The sequence below is a fragment of the Notolabrus celidotus genome, chromosome 2 (genome assembly GCF_009762535.1).
Source record: "Notolabrus celidotus isolate fNotCel1 chromosome 2, fNotCel1.pri, whole genome shotgun sequence".
NCBI lineage: Eukaryota > Metazoa > Chordata > Actinopteri > Labriformes > Labridae > Notolabrus > Notolabrus celidotus.
The window spans coordinates 27126203-27150032 of NC_048273.1; the positions used below are offsets into that span (position 1 = coordinate 27126203).

Here is a 23830-nt window from a genome sequence, read left to right on the forward strand (position 1 = left end):
TACAGGACAAGAGATAAGAGGTATCACTTTGTCCACAAGGGGGCGCCAGAATCGATACAAAACAAAAGTTCCTCACAGCACCTTTAAGGATACACTATACATTTATGAAAATATAAATATATATTTATATGAAACTTTCCAGCCGTAATTTCTGCTTGCTGCGAAAGTAGATTTAAATAATCCTAGAACTGTTGCCTTTTGTGCAATTTGTTTAAATGACATTTTAAATAAGTTAACACTCAACTTTAGGAAAAGTCAGGAACCAGCAGCACTGTAATCTTTAATTTAACAAAGTTACATGACATGTGTGAAAACAGTCAAAATTACCCCCATAGCCATTCTAGTGTTAAAGGTTTGTTTTAACTTAACCAGCACCAACAGTAGTGTTTGAGGATGATTGCATGTGTTGATTTGAAGAATACTCAATTTGAATGAAGTGTTGAAATTAAGTTGTAGCTGGAATACACTGTGGATATAATCTAGGGAAGATTTTACACAACGTTGTCCAATTTAATTTGTTACATTGCATGCTAATCCCATTTATCTGTAGAAATAGAATTAGACATTACTGAAAAAGTGTATCTGGCAGCATACTGTGTTTATCAATGATAAATTGTGTTGATACTGAATATCCATCTTCAGATGGGTTATTTTAAAATAACATGGAGGAAGTGACTCAATATCACTTCTTTGAAAGAAAATATTCACTTTTAGCAACAAACGAGGAGTACACTTTTTAAAGTTGATGTCACCTATGACACATATCACACAGCTACCACAGAGTTGGATTTCCGCAAAATGCCCATGGCCATAGACTTACATAAGGGCCCAATACAATGTTTCCACTGTCATGTGGAAACTCTAAGCCCGGCTCTCGCACTGGTTGTTCGTGTGTTGCTAAAATCAAAAGAACACCAAATTCACACAAACAAGATGTTTTTATGAATGATTTCTCTTAATATCTGCTTTCTAATCAGCTAACTTTTTCCGTGTTTGAAATGTACCTGCTAAAGGCTAAGCAGTTCTAGTTAGTCAACACCGTTTTTCAGTCACGTTTTGCTTCTTGTTATCAAACACAATTTAATCTGCTTTATAGGACAAACAAACCTTAGATAAGCAACCTGCAGCTCCATATGGGGAGTGCACCTTCGCTTTATTATGTCCAGCAGGTGTTTGTGCATCCATTCAGCTTACAGTAATATAATTAAAATGAGTGAATACCCCATTTCCTTCCCATCAGTCCTGCGGACTTTAGCACCAGACCCATAAAGAGTGTTTGTGATTGTTTACAGCGGGAGAGGTTCTCTTGCAAGCAGCCTGTTTCTTCAATTATGTCTTCTTCGTGTGAGGCAGGACCGCCCGTTAGATACATACGGCGAAGGAGCTGTCGAGAAGCAATTTGACAACATACGGTGTTATTAGCGGACAGCCTTGTTGTGTTACATCATATGGACAGGATTGATTGAAAGCAGTGATTTTACAGGATAAGGTTACTGAGGGCAAGTTTGGTTGTCGCTGATGATGAAATACAAGTTCAAGCTGATAATGTTTCCAAAAACCACATAATATGGGTGACATCAAATTCTCCAAAATATAATATAAGAATGATTCAAATTTTTTTGAAGTTAAGAAATAATTAGAATGTGCTGAAGTTTAAGTCTTTCCCCTGCCTTTATGCACATCACTCACTGATGTATTCTCAAATCTAAACCTTGGATAGCTTTATTTTCTTCTGTCATGGAGGTAAACTGTGTTTTTAAAGATATGGGTGACAACAACACACTGTAGCATGTGTTCAGGGACATGCAAAAAGAACTCTAATCTTTAGCCAGTAATTTTCCTGCGTTGTCCTTGCATATCCCTCACATTTTCTGACTTCATCCTCTTTATCTCCCTCTCTCTCTATTTTGCTTGCTTTCTCCCTGCTTCGCTGTGATTGGCTGAGGCTGCTGATGACATGTCAAAGGCAGGGGAGGTAGGATTATAAAACCTCTGCTGTGGCTCTGTTCAGACACACAGACAATCTCTCTCCCTCCTGAGCTTTACTACACGGATTATTCAACCACCATCCAAACGAGACACCACGCTCACCAGCTGCTACCTGCTGCTATGTGTAAAGGATTAACATCGCTGCCGACCTGCTGCTTGGAAAGGTATATGAAGCTTCACATTAAATTAGATGGCTGCTGTTTGGAAACTTTGATTACAGGATACTGAAAACAGATGTTTCTCTTTATGCATTTGTGTGTGAGCTTTTGAGAAATTAAAGGCTGCACCAGATTTAGGTTGAGCTTAATTTAGACTTTGCTGTGCTGCATGTCTTTGCAAAGTAATGGCTTCTCTGTTTGCATCAATGTTCTGAGTAAAGTGATGTTAACCTATTCTTTATTTTTCTAACAGGGCCAAGGAGTTGAAAGCAAGGCTCGGAAGCATTATGCAAAAGTCTAACTGGATTCTTTCTGGCTGCAAAGTAGGGCAAAATAAGTAAGCAAAACATCTCTACTTCTCACTTTTACAGCTCATTCATTTTACATGCATTGCGATTGTGTGATTGATTGTAATTCTGGATTGAAACTAATCTGGCTTCTTGTTTTTTCAGGCCAACCCTGGAGGAATGTCTAAAGTGGAAACAGTCCTTTGAAAAACTCCTGTCCAGTAAATGTAAGTTACAATGTAGACTCCCCCTAATCTTTGCACATTTGTTCACAAAAAAAGTGAGCACATGCATGCTGTAACAGTAATGAGGGTAATGAACACTTCCATTGAAATGAGATTCAAATCAGTAATCAAATTTCCTGTCTTTCCTCAGATGGACTGTGTGCCTTCACAGCCTTCCTGGTGTCAGAGTTTAGCGAAGAGAACATCGCTTTCTACTTTGCCTGTGAGGATTACAGGAGCACCAAGTCTCCTGCCAAACTACCAGCCAAAGCACAGAAGATCTATGATGAATTCATCTGCAGTGATGCTCCCCGGGAGGTAAGGATTCAAATATGAATGCTGTACGTTGAATAACAAAAACTGCACTTCCTCGCTAAAAACACTTCTACTAAAAGCACTGTACTTTTTGTTTTCAACCTCTCAAAAAAACAGAACATCAGACTAATCCGGATCTGTCTCTCTGTCCCTTTTACCAGATTAACATCGACCATGAAACTCGCGACCTCACCAAAGCCAACATGGAGACACCATCGCCATCCTGCTTCGACATCGCCCAGCACAAGATCTACATGCTCATGGCCAAAGACTGCTACCCACGCTTCCTCCGCTCTCCGTCCTACAGGGATCTAGTCTGCCAAGCCAAACCAACCACCAAAGCCACCAAGCAGCCTCGGCAGGAGAAGAAGGCTTGAAACCTCCCCAGTGAGCTGATGAAGGATTGTTTGTGGCTCATCCTAAAAGGCTGAGATGGGCAAGACAGGCATGGCTTTGGATGCTGCATCAAGAAGCTGGACGCGGGTGCAGACACAGAGTGTCATGTAAAGGAGCTGTTGAAGAGCAAATTCTGTAGACCCAGTCTACAAGAAGACATGGAAATGTTTCAAAGAAAGGCAAAAAGGGCAAAAGCTTCACTGGACATTTGTGTGAATAAAGATGAAGCTTGGACAGAGAGTAACAGACAATGACTGACATTCAGACAGGAGGGCTGAAGAAGCTGGAAAGCACTTTTCTTTGCCTCAAGGCAAACTTTACTTTAGTTGTGATGTGCAATGTCTCTTTGTCAAAGTCTCACACTGTTTGTGTATGGTTTGGTATATAATTGTATTTATTTGAAATCATGTTTGTTTCATTACTATCAAACAAAGTTGAAGGAAATATTTGCAATTTTATTTATAAATTTATAATATTTATATCACTGCTGTCTTTTTGTACATACTTGAAAATAAATTTAATTATTAAAAAATAAAGTATTTCAAAAATGCTGAAACATGTTGTCCGTTTTGTTCATTCAAGCCTTCATAATATTTTAAGGCTCTCGTTTAGCCATGGCATGGATACAACTTCAAATGTACACACACGGACAGGTGAGGTTTGCACATGACTACAAATACCCAGTCTGTATGTTAATAATTAACTTAACCTAATATAAAAATGACAAATATGTATTTTGTCCCCCATCACGAGCCGTTTTGCAGCTGATGTTGTGCAGAACTATTATTCACCAAGGCAACTGCTCTGCTCTGTTGTAAACAACAATGACAGCATCCACCTGCTCCCAGATTTTGTCCCGCATCATGTGAAAGAGAAAGAGCTTTCTAGGCAAACAGGAAGCACCGAGAGATGATGCGACAGAATGAACGTAAGACTGAGAGCAATAAAACTTGAACATTACCTTAGCAACTGTTTGCACTAGCCATTGACTTCAGGTCATAAATGACAACAAAGCTGTTACCAGGATGGAGCATGATCACTGCTGTCTGCAAACTAAGAGTACAGAGGACAAAGATACAACAGAGGTATAGCACAAAGCCCAGGAGTTAGGTAATAATGACAATGATTACATTGGTAATGCTGGATATCTGCTTTGATCTCATGAAAATGAAGCTGTTACGATTGTTTTGGTGAACGGCTGTCCCCGAGCAGACGGAGTACAAACTGTGGCTGGGAGTCTGTTTTGTGTATTCAAATGTCATCAGTGTAAAGTGGAGCCAGTGTCAGGTGGGTAACAGCTGGTCCACATGCAGGCCTGATGCATAGGAACATCTCTTAATGCTGAATAGTAACCTTTGACATTTTTATCTGGATTCAAGCATAGCAATGACCATCTGTAATACCTGTTTTGCTTTTGAAGGTTTAACATGTTATGAAAAATGCTGCCGGGAGAATCATGAGGGGAAGCACTTTGTTTTGAAAAATCAGGTTTTAATCTAATTGTAAATTTTTTCCAATCATCTAAAGCACTCTGCTGTCCCATATATTTACTTATGGGGCAGTCTGTGCCATGGCTTCCAGCAATCAGACCATTCTCTACTCCTCAACACTTAAAAACAAACATTAAAAACTTAGTGCAGGGGGCCAGGGCTGGATTTCTTATATCATGTGCAAGACATTTTTTCCAAATAATACAGATTGTGACCACTGCTAATGCATTGAATTAAATTAAGTTTTGGAAATGCACATTCTCAAGTGTACAACTGAAGCTCAGTTAATTATGCACACTATATTAGATCATATGTGGACAGAGTCTCAAACCCAAAGGTAGCAATTTTTGCTTATTTGTTGCTTATCCTAATTTCAGGAGCATCTCATCTTTAAATTAAGCCTCTAAACGTTCTACCTATGATATTTATAGTTACATGTACAGGTTCAAAAACAGCTTATATTTAAAATATTAGAACTTAACTTTATTCCATTTCTGAAATATTATCAGTCAAGTTTTTGATAAAGTTTTAACGCTGGGTTAAAGTTGGTGGGGTTAACTTGGATATTTATGATGAAATAAATCTAATCAATCATAAAGAAAACACTGAGTCACGTGCACACATGTTCAACAAAACTACTCTGCTCAGTCTGTCTCCTTACATCACAGCAAGCTCCTCTCTGTGGCTTTAGCTGTTAGCTTATTTTCTAATCACGTACTGCCTGTAATCTGTCTGTATGGCTGTCTCCCTGCGCTTTGCACCACTGTGATCATGTGAGCCATCCCTCGCTGCACTTCCACCGCTGAAGATGACAGCTTTGTTGACATTCTTCTATTTTCTAACTGCAGTGAAATTGGGGAAGCTTCTGGAGTTTTTATGTCTTTAGATTCAGAGTCCGACAGCTCAAACGTGCAGACTGTAAACTCTTTTTTGATGTGTCAATCAAAAAGTTAGCGGCCACGCCCACACTGTCCTGAGAAATGCTCTACACTGGAAAATAAGCTGTTTTTGAACAGATTTTTTTCACTGTTATGGATGTTTATTTTCACTAGGAATTTTTTTTATGCTTAATTACACATTCAATTTTGATATCTTATATGGATTTTAAATATTCCATTAACGTTTCCAGAGGCTTTAACTTAATCTGCAATCATTTATGTGCGATTGAGTTCTCCTAAGGGTCCCTTCAGAGCCATAAAGATGTGATTAAAAAATGTATTAGTCAACTTCTGTGGGAAAAATTAAAATGGATTGAAAGAATCATGTAAGAAATATTTGATAAGCAGGATAAACAGGAAAAAAAAAGATTATTTGTGAACCCCTGATCCCATGTAAGCTTTAGTAAAGACAAGATACAAATTTCATGAGACTAAAGACACAGAGGTTTATAACATCTACTTCTGGATTTTTAACATCTGTTCTAATGTATTGATGAACAAGTAGGGCTATGCTGAGGGAAAATCTCACATTTGTCAGTGTAATCCCAGCTCCCCCTCTGACATCAGGATAGACTGTATTCATGTGCCATAGAAATCAATGTTGACAGTGGGAGCCAAAATGACCCACGTCCTCAAATATCATAGTCACACTATGAAAGCCAAACAACTATCCTGAACTCCTCCCTCTAAAGTTATGCAACATTGTCATCAGCTCTGGAGAGTTACTGGTTTGTATTCAGAAGAGGTCACGCTAAACGTAGTCAAAGTTAAATCACTGTGAAATTCTGTTTTTTAATCAAGAAACGCTTTTTTGTTTTTCCAGCTGACGTGAGTGAGAACCATTTCCGATTTATCAACCATTACTTCAGTTAGGTGGAAGTAATTTTAATAAGAACCGTAAGAACCACAAACCAAACACAGGAGGGACTGTGAGCGGTTTCACTGGAACAACTTTTCTATGAATAGAAACTTCCAGTCGCAATACTTGGAAAAAAGAAAGCTCTCTCTAAAGTTCCCATTGTAAACACTTCCTGTAAGAGTCATAAAATGGCATTCTTTGACAAGTGAGTTGTGTGAAAGTAACTTTCAAAATGCCTGAAGGACTGCAGAGGACAATATGACAATTGTTTTGTTTCTACTTTCATTCATGGCCAAAATTGCACTTCAAATAATGCTCCACTCCTCGAGCTACTGCACAGCTGATCCCTGCTTCACTGGGAAGGATACCACAGAGGACAAACATTACACCAGAAACCAAAATATTCTATCTCATTTCCAACGTGAGACATGGATGTAACACTTTACAGATAGCTATCTGTTTGGTAATAGAAGGTCACTGCGCGCAATGTATTTTTCTTTAATCCCAAAACTGTCGCATAGTGTTTTAAATCTAAAGAAACACTTCCTGTGAAGAGCACCACTGTAGTGTGTTGTCAGGGCAGTTTTCAGTTATAAGGCCTCTTTCATGCCATATGACAAATGTAATGTTGCTTTTTATGTTTATCATGAGATGATTACTTCATACAAAAAAATGCAGAAAATTGCAATTAAGATTATTGGTGTTTAGTAACTCAAAATATCAAACATATTAAAGATGAGAGGACAAAACACAGTACTGAAGTTTTATAATAACAATAATGAACTCTTCTGACTAAATGTCAACCACTGTATGGATTTAAATTGAGTTTTTCAAGAGAGTTCATGTAACTTTAGTATATTTTGTACTTTCTGGTTCATAAGTTGCCATATACTACGTTTTTTCATTTGTGATTGTACCCATCTCCCTCAGTTTCCGCTTTTTAATTTAAAAAATATTTTACTTTCCCCAAAGTTTTATCATGCTGGTGTTGTTTTTCAAGCCCTACAAATACAGTCTGATTGTATTCAGCCACTGTACAAGCTACACACATCTGATCCACCTACACACATACAAACTCACTCATGTATTGCCTCTATGACTATTGATAGTGCGTCAGCAAACATTATCTGTTTTTATGATTGTAGTCATAAAGCATCAGAGTTCAATATGAAGGCATACAGTGAGCACTATAGATGTCATTGTAGCTTTACTGATTACTTCCGGTAATTCAAGCCTCCGTGTGTCTTCTCCAACATTGCACATGAGGCGTAGAGCCTACAGCAGTACTGTGTAGTACGATACTGACATCTAGTGGCTTGGTTTGTAATTACTATATTTTCAACTGCACAATACTCGTCACTGAACCACTTTGAATGTGAATAGTTTGGTGCAAATGAAGGGAAACGGGAATGTAGGAGAAAGAATACAAATGCAGACAAACCAAAATGTGAATAACCGTAAAAAGCAACAACAAAAGGCTTACCGTGAATGACGTTGATGACGTAGTCAAACCGGGAGCAGGTGAATACAAAATCCAGACATGGTTTTGAAAAACAAGGGCAAAACCCACCTCAGAGTGAAGACAAAATAGCTCCAAAACCGTCCAGGACAGAGACTTTAGACTGGATATATACATTGGTTTCACTACAACGAAATAAAAAAAAATCACAATTTTTTAATGTTTATGTTCAAGACTATTTTTAAAGTTACTGACCAGTTGAACTAAGCTCATTTCCCTGAAACATAAGACCATTTAAGACGAACTTTTTTTGAACAAGTCAAAACCATGGGCTCTCTGGATTTACAGAATGTTAACACGTTCTGATGTGATGTGATGTCATCCTGTCACACACCCTGGGCACAGGTGAAAACAATCAGGGCGGGGCCCACAATCAGAAAGGCGGGAAAACACTCAACAGCAGGAAGTACATTTTGTGACACACAGAATGAAGGATGACTTTCATTGTAAAACAGGAAAAATAAATACATGAACATTAGAGCAGGAAGAAACATCAATATCTACATTTTGCAGCCTAATTACTGAAAACATGTTTGAAACTAGTGTTTGATTAAAGAATTAGGAATCAAAATAATTATATGTTTTAACCTGAAATGCAGAGGAATCCAACGACAGTCTCTCAAAGCACAAATACTCAAAATCCCAATCATCATCCTTTAATTTTAGTTGAACAAATTTTGAATTAGTAGCTTCACAATGTTGTAGATATTAAGATTAATCAGAAAAATTAGACTGCTGAAACACAAACCCTTAAAGGGATATTTCATTTTTTTTGAAGTGGGCTCGTATGAGTTACAGTACATTACTGCTCCTGTTAGCCACATTCTCCTTCTAAAACAAGAACAAGTTCCCTTTTCCTGCTTTATGGGGTAAAACACAGGTCAGGTATCAGAGGCAGTAATAGGCCTTTAATTGGAGCCTGTGTATGAGGAGCCTTTTTCTTTTTGGACTCAATCTCTGTCATAGCCATCATTTGGCACTTCCTTCGTCAGAACACTCCTGCTGCTTCTCCTCTGATTACCGGATAAACTACAGGACTTCCTGGAGAGAACTCCTCTCATCTTGCCTCTCTTTCTGCTGGACCGGCAGCTGTTCCTCTACTTTCTTCCAGGAAGCTACTTCAGTGTTAACCGCTTTCAGTTGCTCCAGCTGAGCCACATAGGGGGTCTGTATTCTTACACCTCTTCCTCTATCTTCCTCTGTCATACTAAGTAGATTTGGAGAATACTGACCTACTTTTGAATGTTATTCTTTCACATTAAGGCTCTTTTTCAGCTCAGAGCCCTTCTCTTATTTCATTCTTAGGGAGTCTTCAGCACTGGGGTTCTTTTATTGATCCGCTGATCTTCAACAGAATAACTTCTATCTGGTTTTAGCCAAGCTTTCAGTTTCAACATGTGGGCAAGGACAGCAAAGAGACACATAAAAACTGAAGATTGTTGTAGCAAATTCATTTTAAGGGTATAATAAAGCATGTACTACCTGAATGCAGCACCAGGGGGCAGTGAAGGGCTTAAAATGAACCTGATTATACAGTAGAATGTGTTTGATCTTTTTCTTGTTTGTTACCTCTCTTGATGCCTTTGAGGAAATCCCAAGCAGGGTAATTAAGCAGATTAATAACATGAATTTTTAATGATTATGGTCAGGATGGTATAGGTTGTAGATTGTTGAGGAAAATTGGTTGAAAAGTGGAAATCAATCAATTCTGAAGGGTAAAAATTTAAATTAACAGTGGAATGGCTTAAAGATATATGTAACGCCTCCAACACACAAAGCTGGCAGCACACTGGATCTGATACTGATACGCAACTGCGCCACAGCTGATCTGAGTGTGACTCCTCTTCACCTCTCTGACCATTACTTTATTCAGTTTTCGCTTGGATTACCAGAATCTCAACAATCCACTACTCAGTTCATATCATACCACAGAAACATTCGGTCAATTGACCCAACTAAGCTGTCTGATGAGGTCTCAGCGGCTATGGCTTCATGTAACAAGTCCTTCACACTCTCCACTAATGAAGCTACAGACTCATTCTGCTCCTTACTGACCTCCTCTCTGGACAAACTCTGCCCACTGGTGTCCAAGCCTGCCCGAAACACTCCACCCTGTCCCTGGCTCACTGAGGTGATCAGAGATCAAAGGGCAGGGCTAAGAGCGGCTGAGAGAAAGTGGCGTAAATCCAAACAACCCACTGACTTGACAGACCATCAGCAAAAACTCTCCTCATTCACCTCTGCTTTAAAATCTGCTAAGAAGGCGTTTTATCATGCAAAGATCTGTGCTGCCACCAATGCACGCAAACTCTTCTCTGCTTTTACTTCTCTGCTTTCTCCCTCAAACCCACAACCCTCCACTATGTTGACCCCGGACATGTTTGCCTCATACTTTACTGACAAGGTTGGTACCATCGGTAATAAATTCTCTGAGCCTGACCAACTCAGCTCTCGGCCACCAGCTAGTGATTCCTCACTCAGCTCATTCTCTCCACTGAGTGAGAGCGAAGTCACCAGGCTTCTGCTTGCCTCTAAGCCCACAACCTGTCCGCTTGATCCGTTACCCTCACATCTCCTACAGGCGATTGAGCCCACAATCAGCCCGGCTGTAACAAACATCATTAAATTCTCTCTGTCCAATGGTGTTTTCCCTACTACATTCAAGCAAGGGAGGGTCAGACCATTGCTCAAAAAACCCACTCTCAACCCAGCCCAGGTTGAAAATTACAGGTCGGTCTCACTTCTTCCATTCCTTTAAAAAAAAACTGGAGCGCACAGTCTTCAACCAGCTCTCAGAATACTTACAGAACCATGATCTACTTGATCAGTATCAGTCTGGCTTTAAGGACTTTTTATTGACTGAAACTACAAAGGGCAAAAAAGACTAAAATGTGATTAAACTTGTCTTTTCATCTTAAAACTTCAACTAGATCTAAAATATATGTTAAAATTAACAAAGTGTCCAAATGTATCATCTTTTTACTGCTGGTCCTTCTTTTAGCTGTTTCATTAACTCCTGTAACTTTACAGCAAAGTGGAAGAACTGTACATTTTGTTTCCTTTTAAAGCAAACGCATGTAAGTCGAATACGAAGTATTATCTATGATGGCTTAAGACTTTTTAAAAAAAGGCACTCAAGAAAAATCCCAAATAACGCTTTATTTGTCAATCTCTCCTCCAGAGCTTGAACACTATCTTGGTTAGTTACTAGAGATCAACAGAGTTTCAGCCTTGGCCGATTATCGGGGCAATATGCAAAATGTGACAAAGTACCTGTATCTGCTTTTTTATATTGATCGCTGATAAAATTAATTGATTAAAAAAAGAATTTGCTAGTTTGGTTCCGATATTGGTGTCTCTCTCACTCTGGATCTGTTTTGACTCACTACTCTGTTTCCTCTAATGTCTCGTCCACATTATCTGAATGGCTGGATATAACTGGACCGTGTGACGTAACTGAAGTGTGTCACTGGTTGACTGTTAACTCCTGTTTATGATGTTGACTAAACATTTTTTTTTTTAATTGTGTTTGAGTTTGTAATATTCCAAATTCTACATTTTGACAGGAAGTTTTTCATTTTACTTTAAATGCATATTGGATCTGAGTATCGGTTATCAGTCTCATGAACTCAGGGTTTCTGACCTGAAAAAACAGTTTCAGCCGACGCATTTTATCAACACTGTCAACAAGCCATGAAACACCTATAATGAATTGAGTGTATCATTACATTTCCCTTTATGGTATTTTTAAGCCTGCGCACCTTTTTGACATACAGTATTTTTGGGTCTTAATGTCTAAAAAGTTACAAAACCTTTCTGAATTTCTCCAAACTATCCCCTCAGCGAGTAGAAGTGAAACAGGCTGTAATTTATGGTAAATTGAATAAATAAAATACTTCAATAACATCCACTACAAGTTACTGTTTCTGTTTGTTTTGTCGCACTCCGCAGCAACGTTCCTACTTTGTTGACTTCAGTAATGATTCATGATCTTTTCATAAATGTTTAATTTGAATTCAATGAAAAAACACACTGAATATCTATCCCACGCCACACGAGCCTGTTGTTATCAAACAAGGTAGAGCCCGCGGACACTGCTTATTCCGGATACCATAAAAAGTAGGGAGCGTCACAGAGTTTGGGGAAGCGGCGCGATAGATTCGCTGGAGTTCAGATTTTCAACTCTCGCAAATTATTCGGGCAAATAATTTGTTTCATTCGCTTGAATGAATTTGCATCCTTCGCAGCATGGAGTCAGATAAAATCAGGAAAAAATCAACTACCGCACCTGTGTTTTAATTTTATAGTTTGACCCATGTCCCATTTGTGAACACTGACAAGGTGGATTTTATGATCTATACTTCAGCCAGTCACCAGATGGAGCTCTAAATATTTTGGCTTCACTTCAGGGGGTTGTTGCGCAGCCCATATTTTTATAAAGTCTACATTCTACAGCCGTTCCGATGTCCGTTTGTTAGTGTTATTGTGTTTCACAGGAATTTTGTGTTTGATCTGAATGATCACAAAGTCATGCTGTTAGGGGACTGCCATAAGCCACAAGCAACTTTTTTTTTTTTTTTTAGCTCAAATTGAAAGACAGCTCCAAAGCTTCACCCGCCCATCGCTACCAGAAAGACCCCAAAACAGAGCCAATGAACCAGAGCAAGAACATGCTGTACGTTCATCAAATGTCAGACAGAATCATTTGGAGCCATGATCAACTTTACCCCATATAGCTGAACTGACCCTGAGTAACTTTGAGTTAAAAATAGGTGCCAAGAACACACATTGTTCTGCTTGTTTCCTTTAGGATGAGGCGCGACCCCCTTGGTGGCCGTTAAGAAGATCTGGTGTAGACGACCCACGAACATTCCTCAGTGCGTCCCCTCGGACTGGACATGCGTTGTGCATCTTCCCAACGCACACGCACCTCATGTGGCCCAGACCTCATGACCTCATATTTTCCTCCCATCCATCAGATCCATTTCTGCATGATGTCAACATGAAACAGCTTTTTGTGTTTCTTTATGCTGTGGTAACAGAGCAGAAATAAAGGAGCAGGTTGTAAAAGCAGAAGAGAAGATGATTTGTGATAAACTTGTTCGATTGGTTGGCAGAGAAAGGTTGCTAGACAGACAGAGGAGATGGGACAGCAAAAGCATATTACACTCCAAGCGTGGGAAATCTGCTGATGAGAGTCCCTGTGGAAAGGGGAAACTTTTCTGTCTATTGACTCTCAGTTCCTCAGGGTTCACATCCTCTGTCCTCTAAGGATCACACTAAGGCTTGGAAAAACAACAGCTTCACATACTGAGTATCTGCTCTGCACCTTTCATTTTCAGTAAGCATGTCTCATGTTACTTTGCAGTGTTTCAGTATTTAGCATTATTTTTCTGCATTTTAAGAACACCAAATATTCCACTTAGCTGCCTGTTTTATTTCTATTTGTTGTTTCAATTATGCGAGCCCACTGACAAGCGATCAATGTGCCCAGAGATGCTCTGCCCATCTCTGTTGCTTTATTTGTTGTCATAAACTCAGGAGGCTTTTCTAACAAAACACAAGGTGTATTTTCTTAACAGTGGGTATGTCACTGTTTCTTTATATTGTGATTTTGACCCAATAAATTGTTAAAAGAAAGTGGCTCTGCATGTGTAGCAAGTTATCCCAGAATACCTTGCTGAATAGTTGACTGTTTGTGAACACAATGAGTAGAAGTGTGCAGTGGGTCTGCATGACTTAAGGGCAACTGTGCAAAAATAGTGTGTTAACATTTACTTTAATTACTTTAATACTGTATGTAACCGGCTGATTAGCGTTCATGCCCCACAGCTGGGGGGGGACCAATCACCTGCGGATACCTGGTTGTTTGCGGGGATAAGTTTGCCAGACGGAGCTCCCTTCAGTCTCTGCAGAGCTTCCGGGTTGAGAGCAGGTATGAGTCGTTTTTTTAAGTGTGTTCTAAGTGTGTTCAATGACCGTATATGTGAATACCTTTCACTTTTATTGCAGGATGGTGTTCCTTTCATGTTGACAGGTCTTGGTGTGCCTGGATAAGGATATTGTTAAAACTCTTTGGGTGAAAGTCCCAAAGTGGCGTGGTTGGTGTTTTATCTTCTAAACCCAGAAATCCCTTTCCAGCCCTAACTTGGTTACATGTACATAAAAACAGAACAACCAACCTTTTTGTACTTCCTTACATCTCTAAAAGTTACATTTGAGTTACTCCGGATAGATTATTGAAAAGTCTGCAGAATGAACAGAATAGTTTTCTCCTTCTCTGCCCTGTGAATCATCACACACATTTTTAGCTACAATATTACTCACAACCCACTCTACTTGAGATACTCACAGGTCATAAGATAAAGTGGCTAAATCTACAAAAAAAAACACCCGTCAGTGAAGCGACGGTGGCCTTGGATGAGAAGAAGCTCTTGCTATGCACGATGAGCATGATCCTCCATTTATCTGCACTGAACAACAACTCTTCTTCTTCTTGTTACAAACCGGTACATGTCATGCGGCCACTCACTAAATTAAAAACAAGTATGAAATTTGTTTGTCCATTCAGTGCTACAGTAGAAACATCGCAGATGCTTCCGAAGTAGACCAGCTCCTTATATAGGTTCATTCTAAGTTAACAAAAACAAATTATTTTTATACTCAGATGATTAAACACTCATTTAAACATGCTTGTGAATATAACATTCCTTTTCTACCTACTCTGTTCTGCTAAATGGTACTACATTATCCACATGTTTAACAGAGCTAATAATACACCTCTTTTGGCAGTCAAATAGATTTAATATTCACATCTTTTATTAGAAATGGAGTATTTATACTATGTTTAATCCTTATACTTACAGAACAAACGTTTGAAGTCCTGCCATTTGCCCAGCTGTTTGGCCCATTAGTACCATAACTCAGCCATGTATACTAATAATATACTTTTTTGAGAGTCAGGTACTTTTAATACACATAAAGGAGGACAAAAAATAAGACTCAAAATAAATGAACTCATCTGCTGACTTTTAATCATGTGCTAGTGTAAAAGTGTAGCTTTTCACTGCACCAACAAGAGGTAACTGAGCTTACTTACAGTAGAGCTGCAGCTTAGTGCATGTCAGTCAGGTTTAAATCACCAGCTCGTATCAGTAATTGTTTCCATTTTGTTTGTATCAAAAGTGACCCATATACTTACTTGAATCCCTTCCCAGCATGCTTTGTGCCATGTGAATTCTTTGTGCGTGTGTGTCTGGGATTTTTTGGTTTCTCTTTTTGAACTCTGCATCAATCTCGAATGCTCATCTGTCATTTCCAATCACAATTGTTTTACCAGAATCACATGCATCTTACCGGATCAGACGCTGATATTTTTCCACTGCACACTTCAATCATGCAGACCATATGTTTGCAAAAAAAGTAACAGCTGACCTTGTGACATATGATTCAGAGATGTTTTAAGAGAACAGATATCTTTTTTATCCCTTCTTTTCCTCTGAACTTACTGTTTACTCATATTTTCAGACTTTACAGAGTCATTTCTTCATTCTCTCTACATCAAAAACCAACTTCTGTCATTAAAATCTAAGCCAGGTCAGAGATCATTTTGTATAAATTTTAAAATTTCCCACAGCAGGATGAGGCAGAATTAATTCTCCTAGAGTTCAAGGGATGATGCATGTTAATTGCATGAGTTTATCTCTTGGAGTCCCAAAAATCAAAAGTTATGTAATGAGGAAGAGGTCAACATCCTGGAAAATTATTACAGCATCAGATACATAATCTGCATGATGGCAGAGACACTGCGATTTAAGCTTATTAAAGGGAATAAACCAACTGAAGAGCTGTTCAAAAGAAATGCTTGAACCAACAATTTGTAATCTTGTCTGCTGTTTGAAGTGTCATGTATGCTCTTCTTTTCTGTGCAGTCTTTTTTTGATATTGACATGAATGTTTTTGTGTGCATTCAGCATAAGCTGCAAAGTTCATTTCTAAGTGCATATATTTTCTGTAATTTGGGTTTAAAACTCCTGTGAGGAGCTTTTGGTTAGTTGTCAAATAGATTGAAATTAACAGTGATGCCTCTATTCCTTATAAAAGCAAACAAGACCATCAATGAGAAGACTGACTCCTCTATAGTGCAGTTTTTAATGCAGGCGTCGGATGGGATGTTTTATAGCAGGCTGAAATAACAGCCTTTTTTAACCTATTCCACAGCATTTGGTTTACTGTGAGTGTTACGATTCAGTGTTATATATGTAAAAACAAATGTATTGGATAACATTACAACAAGACAAAATCATCAAGAAGTACGATACAACATTTTGTCCACAGGGGGTGCTAAAATCAACAAAGATAGTTCCTCACTGGAACTTTAATTTAGTTCTACATTTTTACTTTTCTACAGAGTCCCTGAAGTCCCAAAAGTAGAAACATTTTATTATGCACACAACATAATTTTCTTGTAGAAACAAGTTATTTATCTTGTGCACACAATATAGTTATCTAATAGTCACAATTTATTACCATGTGTGAATGATAACATCAACATGGCACACATGATGTTATCTTGTGGGAACAAGTTAATTATCTTATTTGCATGATAAAAATGTTGTGGGAACCAAGGCATCATCCTCGGGTCTTAAGAAATGAAACTGATGCAGAAGTGCTACAAACTGCAGTTCCTTGAGTGTCCACTTGAGGCTGGCTAAAGAAGCATCAGCAACCACATAAGAACCCATTCAAAAAAGCTGATCTTTACAGCAGAAATAAACCTGTTGACAGCCTGATACATAAAACAATTTTAGCCTGAACAGCTAATTTCTTAATCGACACACACTGAACAGTGGGTGAATATTTTATAACGTATTAGTTTTGAAGATGTTACAAGTTTTGCATAATTAGGGGCATGGCTGACTTGACTGACAGATGGGCACACTGCTATTTGTGAGGAGGCTAAAAGCCTGCCTCAACTCCACCTCTTTGCCTCATGTTACGTCAACAGAAAGTTCAGTCGAGTCAGCATTTTCAATATGACGACTGCCGGCGACGAAAGGTTCAAAACTCAGCTTCAAGCACCAATGAGACGTCACAGAGACTATCGCTGAGCTATAAAGTCTATGGTGGGAACACATTTTTGTCTTGTGCTCACAGTAATTGTTTTGTTGGCGCAAGAAAATACCCTTCAGGGACTTTACACTTTTCAAACAAGCCTTCCAATAAGCTGCTGAAAAAAATCAGACCTTTGAGAGAATCTTTGAAATGGTCAAAGTGAGCTTCCTTACCAGACAAGTCAAAAAACTGTTATGTCTGAGACTGCATCAGTTTTGTGGTTCTCATAGCGACACATACATCAACATTAAACAGTACAGTAAGTCACAGACACTCTGTAGATCAACCCTCCTCAGTGCATTAACCCCTCCTCACTGCGAACATGACAAACATAATGTACGTGTGCTGTATAGGAAGTAGCCTGTTAAGACTCTACTATGTGTCTAAACATTCTGGACGCAGAACACCAACAGCCAACCACTCACCTCCAACTGTCTTTTCTTCTTTGTCCTGGCTTAGTTTAAAGCTCATGTTTAGTTTGGCTTCTATGTATATCCTCAGTTTTAAGGCTATCTGTTTTCCAGATCTCTGAAAACCAAACATACTGAGACGACAGGCTGGAATTAAAGGGCTTTTGATCATCACTAGCTGTTCTGAAGTTATTTGATCTGATAGAGATGTGAACATTTCTAAGCTGTAAAAAAACACAGGAATAGCTTGTGTGGGTCAACATTGATTCTTGTAAATGTATGTCCTGGGTTCTAATGTCTCTTTTAATCATCATGAAAACATTTCTGTGTTTGAAAGTGTCTTCAACAGCTGCAGTGAAATCCAAAATGTAATCTATGAAGGCATTACAGAAGAAGTATTGGGTTCACAGTGTATGAGTAAAGCTTTTGTGCTATTCTGGTGGTACCTGGTGTTACATAAAAGCAGCCGAGTAATAGATCTGTTGTTAGCATTTGGCGCTGACCTCCCCAATGGAAAATCCACTTTCTGTCCAAATGAAAAATGGAATTTATTTCTCTAAGGCTGGAATGATAACGAACATAGCATTATTTATCCTCAAATTCTTTCCCCCCCTAAGTCCTCGGGCCACGATTCTGTAACTCACAAATCCGTCATAATTCAAGAGAAAACAGTCTTTCTGTCTCTTCTCCGCCCTCCTGAGCACCAGGTTCACCGGAAAAGCCTCTGCAAACAAACAACTTTACGAAAACAATTAATCCTGCTGTGGGAAAAGCATTTTAATTTCCTCTCGCGGGGCCTGAGGACGAACTACTGAGAAACTGGACACCTTCTTAATCACCCCGCCTCATGCCTCAGGTTCAGTACATCTGCCTGGGCAAGAAGTTTCATCCCTATTTGGATCCAACTTGGCAGAAGCAGAGAAAAGAGTCCAAGTGAGAAATTTGAATAAATCTCTCAAGTTCTTCTGGAAATGTCAAGACCAGAATCAGCAATGATTTCTGTGACCTCTTACTACCCTCTCCACATGCATATTTGCCAGATAAGCACTTTGCAAAAGCATGTAATACAGTTGTCTCAAGGCAGGGGATGGTTATGTCATATCCTGTGAAGTGAGAAATTAACTGAAGCATTCTGGGTTTTTTTTAATACAATAGACATCTGTGCATCTTGAACTTCATTAAAATTAGTTTGTTTGTGTCAGAAATGTTGAAATAGAAAGGGTGGTGGCTTTGACTCAGAGGTAGAATGGGTCCAGGATGTAACGAGTAGTAAAACAAGAGAAGCATTACATAAGTACAACTCCATATAGCACTATAGCACTGACCCAAGGTAATGACAAATATGATTTTCCAGGTGAATAACTGGTGTTTTGAAGTAATGCAATGGATTACGTTTCAATGTTTTGTATGTGTTTCTAAACACTCTTTACTTGAATAGAGCAAATAAATAATGTAGACACACTATGAAATTACTGAAGAGTTCAAAAAGGCCAGGAAACAGGCTGTAAAAAACGAAATACGATACGTTTCATGACAGTCTAACTCAATTACTCATCTCAAGATTACATCTCATCATTGCATATTTCATTTTGTTCCTAAAGACATCAAAGTAAAAACCAGCTGAATTGCATTGAAATCCACTGCTTGTAGTGACATACTTAAGAATGATTGGATGACTGGAAAAACTTACTCACAGAATACATAGCAATGGAAAAACTGACAGCCTCACTCAAAAACCAATACTTCGACTTTAACATTATCTGGGACCCAATCATTAACAACCCCATTTTTTAAAACAAAAAAGCTCATTCTGCCTGTGCACCAATCACACCAATCACACCACCCATACCATACACACAAAAACATCTCACACGTCAACCATGACACCCACACCACAACAACAAACTAGCAGTAATCAGCCATCCATCCTCCACAAATTCTTTCTTTTCCTTCTTTATTTTACTTTGTCAAATATCTCAGTGATATTAACCCTAAATGGAAATAGCTAGCCCAGTGTTTGATACATTCGTCTATGTGCCATTTTGTCTCTGATTAACTTATCTGTGTCAATTCCCTACTTCCCTTTTATTTGTTTTGTTTCTCAAACTTTGTTTATTTTTTATTTTTATTTTATTTATTTATTTATTATTATTATTATTATTATTTTTTTTTTTTTTTTGATGACTATTGCAACTCTGGTTATTGTTATTATTTATTATTACTAGTATTATCATTACTATTATGCTTTAATCTCCAACATCAATACACAATTTTCTTTATCATTATTATCATAACATTTCTTAAAATTATTAAGTTGCTGTTTCTTGTTTGTTTGTTTGTCTGTTTGTTTTTCTTCTTGTTTTTTTTTTTTTTTTTTTTTTTATGGTGGTCATTATCATCATTATTATTACATAAATATATTTGCCTGTTTGCTTTTTTAGTTACCTTTATTTTTAATTGACTCTGTTTTTTATGGTTTATCTCCTTTTTTTTTTTTTTTTTTTTTTTTTTTTTTTTGTTGTTTTGTTTTGCACTGGGGTTTTTTATTTTTGTTTATCATTTTCTTTTTCACTATTTTTATTTATTATTATTATTATTATTATTATTATTATTATTATTTTATTTCAAATTTTTTTGTTGTTGTACTGATACTGGTTGTGATGGTAATTATTATTGTTATTATTATTATTATAACTGCTATTATTATTATTTAAAAAAATATATTATTTGTTTATTTATTTCTCACTAAATACACAATAACTTTAGTTGTCTAGCCTTCATTTTTTCATATAGTTCAACCCAACATCTTTTACATTTTACTTTATTGATTTATTTTGTTGGTCTGCCCTCATCAGTAACTTAGTAACGTTAGTTATTTAATCTTCATTTAAGTTTAACTCCTTCTACTACAACATCCCCTTTTTTTTTTTTTGTTTTTTGTTTTTTTTTGTTTTTTTTTTGTTTTTTTTTTGTTTTGTTTTTTTTTTGTTTTGTTCATACTATTACTTCTCTGATTTCATCTTTCATGCTCTCCTATCTGCTTTCCATCCCCTCTCTTCATCTTTAGGACATAACCGCACCCCATCACCTCCATCATTAAAACAGAAATATACAAACACACAGACACACAGACACACAAACACACAAACACACATACATACACAAACATAAAAGGACTCACTGATCACTGCATAAAACTGGGACCTCCTCTGCCACCCTACCCGTCTTAAATAACAGCTGTGTCATCACCCTCAATCAGTGCATCATCATTGCGTGCATCACATGAGGGGGGGCTTCCTCCCTTGGGTCTGGTGGCCCCCCTAAAATGTATGCACCTGAAACTGGCCTGGCTCTGCAATTCGCAAGTCCCCTCCCAAGGGTCTGGGGGCTGCCTTTGCAGAGCCGGGCCTGGCCGATACCAGTATGCTGGCACCTACAGCTCCTCCCTCCACCATGCCCTCTCATCATCCGCAGTGGCACACTACAAGCTTTCTAGAGTCCACTTATAAATACCCTGTAAATACCCATCAAACTACAACATGCACATAAACATCAACACCCATATAACTGCACACACACATTCATAATCCCCCTTCTAAAACCTCTCTTGTCCTTCTCAAAAGCAAGCATTTCTTCTCTTCTAGTCTTTATCTTCTCTTTCTATTGTGTTTTTCTCTTTTCTCTTTCTTGACAATCCCCTCCATAACAGTCTACTCTCGTCTTGTTTGTTCTGTTTTTTTTTTTTTTGTTGTTTTTTTTTTTTTGTTTTTTTTTTGTTTTTTTTTTTTTTTTTTTTTTTTTTTTTTTTTTTTCTCTGTGTGTGTTTTGTTTTGTGATCGTCACCTATAGTCCAACTCTTCTTTTCTAACCGTTTTTTTTGTTTTGTTTTGTTTGTTTGTTTGTTTGTTTGTTTTTTGTTTGTTTTGTTTTGTTTTTCCTCTAGTCTCTTTGTTTTTTTGTTTTTTTTGTTTTTTTTTGTACTTTGTTCTATACTTGATGGCTTTGTTTGGTTGTTGCTCTCAAGTTCTATGGTTTGTTTTTCTTTTGTGTTCTGTTTGATGTCTAGCACTTTTGTGTCTGTTGCATATATTAAATAAAAAAAAAAAAAAAAAAAAAAAAAAAAAAAAAAAAAAAAAGAATGATTGGATGTGTTTCTTCAACAAGTAAATAAAACGAGCATGGGGGCAAACTATGCCCCCATGCACGTTCTAAATTATCAGTTTTGATTTTAAGGACAATTTTGAATAAAATTAAACTGAGTTTGAGATCCTATTCTGCATTGATATCTATACAGAAGGAGAAGAGGACGAAAAAGAAAGAAGACAAAGGAGAAGAGGAAGATATGTTCTTGAGGAAATTCCATTTTCTTCACTCTGTTGTTGAACTGGCTACTGGCTTACACATACGTATAAGCTGTATTCACACACACATCACATACAGGATCCTATGGTGCTTGCACATTGAGTTGGGAGTTTGGTGCCTTGTTCTAGAGCACATGGGCAGTACACCAGGCAGTAACCTGGCACCTCTCCAATTACCAGCCAAATGTCCTAACTGGGTCCATACCTGGACTTGGACTGCTAGACCTTCAGTTCTCAAACCATGTCCTTACATCTGAGCTATTGCCGCCCAAAAGCTACGACTACTACTGCTACTACTAGCAATATTGAAAAAGAAAAAGCTGTAGTAAAGAATGTGGGTCTCCTTCCTGTGCACTACGAACAAGTCAGCAAAAGAAACACATTGACTAAAGCTGATTTATGGATGCTGTATGTGTATTGCCAACAAGGAGCTCATGAAATGTTCCAGCTTCAAACATGAGGTTTCTCAAGATTTAGAAATATCAGACGTCACCTCGGTTCAGAAAAAAGTGGCTACAATGAGCCACTATTCTGTATTTACCCAAGAATCCCTGCTGCTGACCTTCTGACATCCCTGTGAGCCTTTGTGTAATCCCATTGACACACATACACACTGCCTTGGTCTGTAGTGTTTACGTAAAAAGGTTCTCCTGACATTTTACTCACTTCCCACTTGTAAAAGGTCAACAATGAGCGATCTGCAATCTCTATCATCTGAGCCAAGGACTCAAATGAAAGCTCAGAGATTAGCCCAGAATGAGAGTTTGCTAATATTTCCTGTATTGTATCAGTCTGTTTTTACACTCAGCTTGTGGTTTGCCAAAAAGACATCTGGCAACCATTAAGGGGCTGCTTTGTTTTCTTCTTCTGAGAGACAGCGATCATGGCAAATACCTCAAAGACATGAAAGAAATTGCACAATGATAGAACTGGCTGCAATGCAAATGAGGAGTGAGAAGGACTGTGCTCGTCTCAGTTCAAAGGGCTGTTTGTTGTTGATGAAAGGTAATTCAAGTAAACTAGAACCAAGTGTTGAGTGTTCAAGTATGACGATCCTAGAGTATTACAAAGTCTAAAACACCTGTTACCAGTTAATAATAATAATAATGATACATTGTATTTATATAGCACCAAAGATAAGGAGAGCTAAAATGAGTGAAGTAAAAACAATAATAAAAAACAAGCAGAAATTTAAAAGTCAGGGATGAGTTAAGAAATAAAAGCACATTTTAAAAAGTGTGTTTTTAAAAGAGATTTAGAAGAGGACAAGGATGTTGCTAGCCTGATCTCCTCCGGCAGGTCATTCCAGGGTGACGGGGCCCTGACCGCGAAGGCCCCGTCGCCTCTGGTTTTTAACTTCTCCCTTGGGTGTTCCAAGAGGGACCTGCTGGAAGACCTCAGGCAGCAGTTGGGGACATACATTTTAGGGCATTCACTTAGGTACTCAGGGGCCAGTCCATTTATTGCTTTAAAAGTGAGTGTTAAAATCTTAAAATCAATTCTAAAACCCACAGGCTACCAGTGAAGGGAGGCTAAAATTGGTGTGATGTGTTCCCTTTTCTTGGTATGTGTGAGGAGTCTGGTAGCGGCATTTTGGACTAACTGGAGTTTTGAGAGGTTGTGTTTGCTTAGGCAGGTGTAGAGTGAGTTACAATAATCTAATCGGGAAGTTACGAATGCATGGATGACAAGTTGGCACAGTTGGTGTCACTCTGACTAGAGCTACATTTTGGCACGTAGATTCGTCAAGACAGGGACACTAATCAAACA

General features: G+C 38.1%; 1 protein-coding gene across 1 annotated transcript; it reads left to right on the top strand.

Annotated features, from left to right (window-relative positions):
* Positions 1-781: 781 nt before the first annotated feature.
* LOC117831659 (regulator of G-protein signaling 5-like) lies at positions 782-3922 on the top strand. Its single transcript, XM_034710457.1, has 6 exons — positions 782-1571; positions 1967-2153; positions 2401-2484; positions 2600-2661; positions 2810-2976; positions 3135-3922. Exons 1-6 carry the CDS (start codon positions 1568-1570, stop codon positions 3348-3350), a joined length of 720 nt encoding a protein of 239 aa, XP_034566348.1. The 5' UTR covers positions 782-1567; the 3' UTR covers positions 3351-3922.
* Positions 3923-23830: the final 19908 nt, after the last annotated feature.

Excerpts from the sequence above, each read along its gene's own strand:
- LOC117831659 (XM_034710457.1), top strand. Across the intron at positions 2,485-2,599 it reads TGCAAAGTAGGGCAAAATAA|GCCAACCCTGGAGGAATGTC; the intron begins GTAAGCAAAACA and ends TTGTTTTTTCAG. Across the intron at positions 2,662-2,809 it reads AAAACTCCTGTCCAGTAAAT|ATGGACTGTGTGCCTTCACA; the intron begins GTAAGTTACAAT and ends GTCTTTCCTCAG.